The 10,654-nt window shown below is 33.7% G+C and overlaps 1 protein-coding gene across 1 annotated transcript; it reads left to right on the forward strand.

The window, feature by feature from the left end:
• Positions 1-1,189: 1,189 nt before the first annotated feature.
• On the forward strand, positions 1,190-3,386 carry LOC129287411 (hydroquinone glucosyltransferase-like). Its single transcript, XM_054923560.1, has 2 exons — positions 1,190-1,782; positions 2,389-3,386. Exons 1-2 carry the CDS (start codon positions 1,257-1,259, stop codon positions 3,291-3,293), a joined length of 1,431 nt encoding a protein of 476 aa, XP_054779535.1. The 5' UTR covers positions 1,190-1,256; the 3' UTR covers positions 3,294-3,386.
• The last annotated feature ends 7,268 nt before the right edge of the window (positions 3,387-10,654 follow it).

The following is a 10,654-nucleotide window of genomic DNA, read 5'->3' on the forward strand; positions in this document are numbered from 1 at the left end:
TTTATAATCCTTTAAAATACATGTTTAACAACTAACAAAGGCTTGTTTAGTTAATAAAGATTGTACCTTAATTTACAAAAGTCATGAAATCAAATCCTATTATCAATGTGAGGGCTTTATTAGTAATTAATTTATAAGTATATTTATAAGTGCTTTATAAATTTGAAAGCATGTTTTGGTTTCAATAAATAGAATTGTCAATTAAGGTTGAACTCGTCAGGTCAGCTCTTTTAAACTCAAAAATAATTAGGGCTAGGCCGTTATTTTGGAAGAAAAAATGATAATTCGAGTTTAAAAGGGTTGACCCGTTTAACCCCTTTTATTATTTTTTAAAAAAATTGTAATATAAAAAAAATAAAAGATTAAATATATGACTCAAAGAAATGAACATATTAAACATATTCATCCATCCCTTATTCATTTATTAAGATTTAACTGATAATGATATCTAAGTTTAATTTTTATTGGTATTAACTTTGATATTACTATTTGATATTAGACCTAAATATTTAAGTTTTCTTTATTGTTGTGGTGTAAATTGATTTAAATTTTATTTTCTTAAATTTAATTTTATGTATAATAAAAATTTTATGTGTAATAACTTTTTTATGATTATAAATATACTTTTTATAATTTTAAATTGAAAAAATTTTAAAAAAAGAGGGCCGAGGTCTTGAGGGCCGGCTCTTTAGCCTTGAAGGCTAGAGCCAGGTCTTGTAAAAGGGAACCCTGACATATAATCGAACTTATTAGGGCCAACCCGTTTAGGCCCTAGCCCTTGAAAGGCCAGCCCTTTAGGGTCGGGCTGGCTTTAATTGACAGCTCTACTAGTAAGCCATTCGAATCCAACTCATTACTAAACTTTTTATTATTAAAAATATACTCTCCCTAGTCTAAAATATAAGTATGTTCCCTAACTAATCTTGGTTTAAAATATGAGCAACTGATTACAAATAAAAAAATTTTCTCTCAATTTTACCCCCTTATATTTATTAATCCAAATTCTTGTGTGAATTTATCTTTCACTCATTATGAAAAACATTGATGATTGAAACTATTGATAAAAAGAAAAAATAGTATATATGTTTATATCTTTGAAAATGAGAAGTTTAATAATATGTGAATTTTTCTCTAAAACTATTTATATTTTAGATAGGAGGGAGTATGTGGTTAACACATTTCTCTCCCCTGTTTTGTTTCTTCTAAAACCGACTCATTCGTTCCTGTTCTCCGAAACTACTAGACTATCATCTTCCATGGAGAAAGGAAATCCGTGTATCGTCATGGTTCCATGTCCAGGTTTCAGCCATCTCATTCCACTCATTGAGTTGGCAAAACAGCTCGTCGTTTACCACCCTCTCTTCCACGTCACTTTTCTCATTCCCACATTTGGCCCTCCCTCCTCAACTACGCTTTCCATCCTTCAGACTCTCCCACCACAAATAGACTTCACTGTTCTTCCACAAGTCAACCAAAACGACATGCCTCCCAAAGCCGTTCATCCGGCAACACACATGCATCTCACTGTGACATACTCTCTTCCTTCACTTCGTCAAGCTTTAGTCTCACTGAGTTCTCGAACTCAACTAGTTGCCATGATTGCTGATGTGTTCTCAGTAGATGCATTAGAACTTGCGAAGCAATTCAACCTCAAGACATACGCTTATTGTGCTTCATCAGGTGCTTCACTGAGCTTCTACCTCAGTTTTCCCAAACTTGACAAGGATCTTGAGATCGTTTCTACTGAGTTTCGAGAGCTAAAACAGCCCGTGAAACTTCCAGGTTCCAAGTTATATTTTTATTGTTATGTTGGCCCCTTTGACTATCTCTAGTACTTTTTGTCATGCATGCAAGTGAGAATATATAATAAGACAAGTTAGAGCAAATATTAATTGATAACTATAAATATGTAGAGATAATACAACTTTTAATTCTTCAAGTTTATCTCAATTATTAATTTGGCCACTCAATTTTAATTTTTATAATTTTAGTCCCATATGTTTACTTCGATGATCAATTCGGTCCTCATTGATTAAAAAGTAAGTTACACTGTTAAAAATTGATAATATGAATAGCAGTCATATATAGATTAATGAAAAAAATATAATTATTCATGTAAAAAAATAGATTCTGAATTTCTTTCAAAAAACAAGATATACAACAAAACACGCATGGGGGATTATGTTGATAAATAATTAAACTAATTTGAGTGTTAATTTTTTCTCATTTAGCTATATATACATGTCATGTGAATAATAAACTTCATACATTAAATTATAATTCAAAGTCAATTTGTGTTTTTAAAACTTAGAGAACTAATATGATAATTTAAGAAAACATAACAGACCCCATATATTAACTTTGGATATTTTTTTCCTTTTTACACAGGTTGTGCAGCTCTTCAAGGCACGGATCTCTTTGACACGGTTCAAGAAAGAGCGAGTGAATCCTACAGAACAATACTTCACATCAGTAAAGGATTGGACTTCGCAGATGGTATCATATTGAACAGCTTCATCGATTTGGAAAGAAAGGTGATAACGGCTCTGCAAGAAAGCAATCATAAATACCCTCCAATTTATCCATTGGGACCCATTTTACAAAGTGAATCAGCTAGCATGAACAAGCCAGCTTCACAGTGTTTAAAATGGTTAGACAATCAACCACCAAACTCTGTTCTATATGTTTCTTTTGGGAGTGGTGGAACACTGTCACAAGAACAGCTTAATGAGCTAGCCTTAGGGTTAGAGATGAGTAACCACAAATTCTTGTGGGCCACGAGGGCTCCAAATGAGTTTTCTAGTTCCGCTTATTTGTGCGCACAAAAGGAGGACCCACTTGATTACTTGCCAGAAGGGTTCCATGAGAGGACCAAAGATCGAGGTCTTGTGGTCCCATCATGGGCCCCACAAATTGAAGTCCTGAAACACAAGTCCACTGGTGGGTTCTTGACACACTCTGGTTGGAACTCCACACTTGAAAGTGTGTTCTATGGAAAGCCAATGATCGTGTGGCCACTGTTTGCAGAACAAAGAATGAACGCAGTGATGCTAACTGAGGAGTTGAAGATTGCTGCAAGGCCAAAAGAGAATGAAAATAATAATGGGATTGTGGAGAAAGAGGAAGTTTCTAGAATTGTAAAGAGTGTCATGGAAGGTGATGAAGGCAAGGAGATTAATAGAAGAATTCAAGTGTTTAAGAATGATGCTGTTAAAGCACTAGGAAAAGATGGTTCGTTCACAAGGACGCTCACTAGTTTAGCACTTCAATGGAAAAATTTGAGTGGCAAATAGAGTGAAACCAAGCTGTCAATTTATTTTATTGTTATTTTCTCTTTGTGGGGTGTAGTTTTTATCTTTAACAATAAATTTCTTATTTGAGTCTCATGTTATATTTTATTGGGAAAATATTATCTAAAGACCCCTATAATGTTTTGATATAAAAAAAAAGAACCATAAAAATCTGACATATCACTACGCCCCCTGAAAGATATCAGAAAATAGGATTTTGGGGGGAAACACCTAATTATCCTTGTAACGTTCACAAGTCTTGCCCCATTATAACCAACAAAGTATTTGGCTATTAACAAGTTACCATGTAGAGATACTAGAATGGGATTAACAAGAAGAAGCATTGAATCTCTAGATTCACCATCTAACTTGCACGTTTCCATCTGTAGGATTGGAGTCGTCTCCTCCCCCCATTGTTGCTACTGCACAAATCAAATCCTGCCTCAACTTAGATGCCCAAACAAAAATCCTAAACCCCTACTTAATGGTCCAAAATTTTAAGTAAAATTAAAATTGAAAATTAAGTATTTTGATCCTATTTTTATTATTTTTTGTAGTAGATATAACAAGAAGGAATGGTGGCTCAGTGATATCTATTGTTGGGTGTTTAAGTTCAAGTCCCAAATTTGAACCTTAAATCCACTCATTGAATAAGAGTATTACGTGGCATGATAACAATTATTTAATTTAATCTAATGGCTGTATGATTGTAAAAGATATTGTTATATAATACTAAAAAGGTACCAAATCTCAATTTTTTGAAAGGAATAACATATGTGAGGAGTAGTTTTTTATTATCAGGATTGTTTTGAATGTTTAGAAGAAAATGTATCTTGATATTTTTCATGTATTGATGAAATTTAATATACACTCATTAAATTAATGTGTAGACTTAGGCCACTCAACAAAATCAAATATACATTGAATAGGACAATTTGTAAGGTCTTCCTTACTAATCTACATTTAACTACAAATCATGACAACCAAGGGATTAACCCTTAAAGGATTACCAAATTGTAGAATTCCATAAAAAGGGGAATTTCTCAAATCCTTTTTGAAAGGAAACCAAAATTCAACAATTCGAATCTCGAACATTGTCTAATAAGCTCAAATTATAGTTTTAAGACTCAAAAATAGATTTTGTGGAGAAAATGACACGTGTATCGTGGCTTGTATTCTCTGTTTCTTGTGCTGTGGTACATTACATGAATTTGACAGCATTAATGCTGTCATTTGACAACACAGGGAGCAAACTTCCGATGTATCCCAATTTTCCATCCGACGTCAGATTGAGGTGATTTTGGTGTCCATACAAAGCTTTCACCTAAATCTAGCTAATGGCATTGATTTCACACTCAAATTCTTTTTCTATAAAAAGTTAGACACCAAAATTCATTTTGACCACTTTTCACAAAATTTCATAAATGGGGTGTCCTAACTCAACCACATGTGTCAATAGCCAAACTATTTAATTACACTCAACAGACTCTAATGGACTCGTGCAATACACCACACACAATTAGAAACATGTTTATTATAAAACCACCACTCAACTTTGATTTTTTCAAAACACAAAGGGGAGCAAAAGTTGCACAGATACATCAATTTCATCCTAATTCTTTCAAAATACATATGTTTCTACTTGCACAAGTATTTTGACCCTATCCACGGGTTTACCACCAAAACTCACTAACCTAGGGCACAAAATACATAAGTTATACACAAAATCATGTAAGTAGTACATAAATCATATTAAATGATTCTAGTTGGAAATTACATTAAGAAATACACATGAAAGTAACAAAAAGAGGCATAAAGAAGATTAGTCCACAATCCTAGGCCTTTGTGTGTTTTTCCCGACTCAAATTCGATAAGCTATGTCCTGAAAATATTGAGAATTGAGAGGTGAGTACAACCACTTAGTAACCAAATTTCACCTAACCTATATAGTTACATATTAATTGTAAATAGATGCAATTAGGCAATTACACAAATATCACATATAAATACTTGGCCACATTTCATAAAACTAACAACCATGTAACTGGGCCCATAGCACACAATATCATGATGGTTCATAAAGCACAACACGTGGTTGCAATAATAACAACCATGCGCTCCTAAGACATGTCGGACCACAAAACTAACAACTATGTGGTCGGTCTTATATGCATGATCATATGCCAACCTCATACCCTCCTGTTACCTCTGACATAAAACTGATAGCTATCACATGGCTACATCCTTCATGGACTAACCTAGCCTTCCACTTGTGAGGAGCTACTGGGTCAATATGAACTTACTCACTTATGTAATTTGATTTCCCCCAATACTAATAACCATGGGGTGTCATACCCCTAATCTAGCTTCCTCATGAACCGATGGAGACTAGTTAGGTTTGAGTCCCTCATAGAACAAGTGGGACAGCCTCGAATCAACCCAACAAACTCTTGATAATTCCATCAATGTAGTGTTTCAATGCCTTAAATAACTCACTATACTTATTTTAATTAATGAAATTGGACCCATACCCTTATAGACTGAATTTCAACCTTTCAATTTAAACCCTACTATGAATCATCATAAATAAGGAAGAGAAAGGAAGAATAAGGCTTATATTACTTACCTTAGGTGTTTGGGAGCAATCTAGCCTCAATATGATCCCACAACGTCCCTAACAGAGCAAAAGCAGAGCTCTGTAGTTTCTTCTTCTTCTTCTTCTCTTATGTTTTTACACAAAACAGGAATTGATTTATCGAAAATTTTAGCTGTGCGCCATGGCGTACGCTACCCTCCGCTATAGCGTATGGCACAGAAGAGTCCATAGCATTCAAATATGCCTCTGTGCACCATGGTAGACTAACACATGCCGCGTCATGTGGCACAAAGGACAAATTTTCACTTTTTCTTTCTCTTTCCTTACTTAAGTGGCCCACCATTAATCTTGAACTACTTCTAAGGCTAAAATCATAACAATTACACCAAATTAGACCCCTTTGGCCACACATCTTATTAACTCATTAATCAAAATTATTGGATTGACTAATCATGGTTAATTTTCTCGAATATTACATAATGGAAACCACAGTTAAAACAAATGTGCAGGTTAAGGTTAGAGGGAAGATAAGATTAAGTTTCAATAAAATAGAATGATATACATATTTGCAAATCATAAATAAGGACTGAAATACACATATTTTCAAATGATAATTTAAAAAGGAAACAAATAGATAATTGACAGGGACAATAAAAAAATACCCTAAAGTATCCAAAATGAAAATTAAATATCACGAAATGTAATAATTATTGTGTAGTCCTTAAGGACTTGTCTAAAATTTTTATTTTTTAACAAATTAACATATTTATTCTTTTCCATTTTCTCTATGGTTATGTGATGAATGGCAAATCTAGGATTTAAAAAAAATATATGTGATAAATAATTTTTTTATTTATTTTTATTTTAGCATTAAAAGAAAAGTTGGTGCAATTTGGAAAAAAATTAAAATAAAATAATCAATCATTCTTGTTAGTATTTGGCCATAATATTATTGAAATTCATAAATGTATATATATAATATATATGTATTGACCCTTAAATTAATTATAATATGAAAATTAATAATACCATATATTTATGATATTTTGATAAAATTTAAAATATATGTTATAGGAAATTTAGTTTATCAATTTAGATCACATTGAGTTTAGGAGGGAGAAATATATATATATATATATATATTTAAGAAAAATAAAATTTCCAAAATGTCCCACCGAATATATATTACTCCCTCCATTTAAAAATATAAGGCATTTTTTGAGGAGTTGGATGTTTAAAAATGTAAGGCATTTTTAATTTTTGAGGTATAATCATTGCTTTTTTCTAAAAGTATCCCTACTAATTAATGACTTTATATTTATTATAGGGTGTTTAATAGGGGTGAATATGGAAAGATAAGGTTAGTTTAAAAGTAGATAACTACTTTATTAGGGGTGAAATTTAATTAAAAATGCCTTACATTTTTGAATGGAGGGAGTATAATAATACATTCTTCTTCTACGTACTCCCTTTTCATCACCGTCAATAGCAATGGTGTGAGAGTTCGAGAGTCTTCATTGCTTCACTCTTTCTCTTTCAATATTTCTTCCATATGTCATCGGCTTATAAGAGTGAGTGATTTTTTTTCCTTGCTATCACGATGGATGTTGAAGTTGTCAGAATCTTCTTTCTCAGTTTAGTCTAGCATTGGCAATAGTCTTCTTCTTCCTTCTTAGTTCTGTGTTACTTTTGGGTTGGTGTGAGTGACATTGCTTTAATTATTCTTTCTTCTAATTGCCATCCATTTGCTATTACAGTCGCCGCTTAGCTTGTGATTTCTTTCTTCCCTGTTGCATCGCCTCTGTCTTGTGTGGATATGAGAACTTGCTTCTTTAATTTGTTCTTTTTCCTTTAATTTGGCATAGTTTGGTATAGGGGTATGCTCCAAAACTCTTATCCTTAATTCATCCTCGTTAAGTCTGTATGTAGCATTTTTGGCCCCTCATTTCTAGTCTGCTTGTTGTGATGTGTGATCAGGGATTTAGATTTATTATTATATTTAAATATAATTTTGGTAAAGAATGAATTTTGGAAATATAGTAAATTTAAATGTTGATGATTGGAAAGTTGTTGGGAAAGAGATTTAAAGAATAAGATGGTTGTTATATGTTTAGATTTTTAAATGCACATAACGTGAAACAAAAGCCTGAACATAACTCACCTAAATGTAACCCATGTAACTCCTCCATTGATAACCTTAAATGCCCATAATTCTCTCCATAACCTTCCTAGACTTATAAACACATGTAATAGCTCATGTAATAGCTGAAACTCCTTCTTCAGCATTTAAGTCTTTGGGTTATAAGGTTTTGTATAAATAGCCATGTCATTTCCTTTTTAAGACATCAAATTGGAGAATAAGTAAAGAACTTTGTTCAAAGAGTAGTTTCTATGCCATTTTGGTATCAGAGTTGGTCCAAAGAGTGAGAGAGTGAGCTACAATTGAGGAAGTACACTAGAGAGGAGAGAAGCCCAGAGGAAGAGTCCTTGACATTTTCACGATTTGCAAGCCAAGTATTTTCTTAAAAAATTAACATCATCATCATGCTCGGAAGGTTTGAAAATGTAGCACAAGAGGTTCCCCATTGCCAAAAGAGTTGCCGCGCACCGTCACTCCCCTTCGCCTGAAGTCCACATGCCGTCGCCGTTGCCATCGATCCATGCGCTACACATTCCTTTTGGAGGTTGAACACGATGACATCAGCCGCCATGTCATCACTCTAACTAGTCAATGATAGCTTAGCCTAGTCATATTCTGACATGTGTTAACATAGCTGCCTCATCCTACCCAGTCAACTATATTTTTTAAAATGATATTTTTACCCTAAACGTTTCCATATTTCCATATTGACCCATGAATTTTCTTAAATTTCATTTTTGCCTTAAATTTCTTTGAAATTTCATTTTAACCCTAAATCTTTCTAAAAATTACACTTTTACCCCTTAACTTTACCTAAATTCCATTTTAACCCCTATTTTCTAAACCCTATTCTTTCTAGAATTTCTATTTTTACCCCTATACTTTCTAGAATTTCTATTTTTATCCCTATACTTTTCAAAATTTCCATTTTTCCCTTATACTTTTCACAATTCCCATTCTACCCCTAGATCCTTTCAATATTTCCATTTTGCTCCTCAATCTTTCCCATATTCATAACTACTCTTAAATTCACCATAATTTTCATTTACCTTGATTTTTCTTAAAAATGCCTCCAAGACACAAGAGTGTGCACGAGGTTGAGATGAAAGAGATGAGGCGTAGGATACAAGAGCTGGAAGCTATTGTGGAAATGAAGTGAACTCTATTAAAAATAATGGAGAAAACCTAAAAGGAGATTCGAGGAGCAGTAGTTCATCATCCATTGACAACTACTACTGTCCACGACAATAACAATTTCACCCTAATAACATCAAGGTAGACATTCTTGAATTCAAAGGAAGACTCTAGCCAGACAAGTTCGTATATTGGCTTTAAATTGTTGAGCGAGTATTTGAATACAAGAAGATTCTAAATACACAGAAAGTCAAGATTGTCGCCCTCAAACTTAGGAAACATGATTCCATTTAGTGGGAAAATCTTAGACGGAAGTGAGAACGTGAGGGAAAGCACAGGATTGAGATTTCAAAGAAAATAAGATGCTACCTCACCAGGAAATTTCTACCAAATCATTACCACCAGGATAACTTTCTCTAGCTATAAAATCTTTGACAGAGGTCTTTATATGTAGAAGAATATACTAGAGAATTTGGATAACTCATGATAAAGTGTGACATTAAGGAGAAGGAAGAGGAGGAGCAAACAATAGCTTGGTACCTTACAGGCTTAAACATCAATATTAGCCATCCAATCTAGCTTTAGTAGTATTGGACCTTGGATGATGTAATCTGTCTAGCCATACGTGTTGAGAAACAGATGCCTAAGAGATCCTCTCTCCAGCCTTCTTCCTCTAGGTGTTATCTAGAAGCTCATAAGGTAGAATTTTAGCAGACCAACTCCTCAAGCAACCCATAATCTAGTACTATGCACAAACTATTACCCAATGTTACCATGGAATCTAGCTTTAAAGCAATAATGGTTTAAATGCCAAGGATTTGGCCACATTACTGTGGATTGTCCAACTTGAAGGATTGTCACCGTTAGGGAAGGATAAGAGTATGAAGCACCTGAAGAAGATAAGGAGGAGACTGAGTTTTATGGCACCGATCCCGTACATGATAAGGAGGTCATGCCTACTGATTAGGGAGAAGCATTAGTGCTTAGATGAAGTCTGCATACAACTATAGTTAAAAGAAGAACTTTAGCTACAGTGCAATATTTTTCACACTTGTTGGACGACTCAAGGAAAATTTTGTAATGTCATCATTGATAGTAGAAGTTGTGAAAATGTAGTATCTAACTAACATGATAGAGAAATTGAAGTTACCAATACAAGATCATCCGTAACCTTACAAGCTTCACTGGCTTAATAAGGGGAATGAGGTAAAAGTTTTTAAATAATGCCTTGTGACCTTTTCTATTAGGAATAGATATTGTGATGAAGTTTTGTGTGATGTTGTTCTTATGGATATATGCCACCTTCTCTTAGGGAGGCCATGGCTATATGATCGACATGCTATGCACAACGGGCGAGCGAATACTTATTCTTTTATGAAAGATGGTGTCAAGTCACACTAGCACCTCCACCACCTAGTGAGATTAGCTAATCTTTAAGGGAATCTAGCACATCAAAGCCATTGGTATCTTTGATGATTAAGGAGGAATTTAAGG

Source organism: Prosopis cineraria, unplaced genomic scaffold, assembly GCF_029017545.1.
Source record: "Prosopis cineraria cultivar Desert tree isolate PC_DT_omini unplaced genomic scaffold, ASM2901754v1 PC12, whole genome shotgun sequence".
Lineage (NCBI taxonomy): Eukaryota > Viridiplantae > Streptophyta > Magnoliopsida > Fabales > Fabaceae > Prosopis > Prosopis cineraria.

Excerpts from the sequence above, each read along its gene's own strand:
- LOC129287411 (XM_054923560.1), top strand. The coding sequence starts at position 1,257 with ATGGAGAAAGGAAATCCGTGTATCGTCATGGTTCCATGTCCAGGTTTC. Across the intron at positions 1,783-2,388 it reads ACAGCCCGTGAAACTTCCAG|GTTGTGCAGCTCTTCAAGGC; the intron begins GTTCCAAGTTAT and ends CTTTTTACACAG.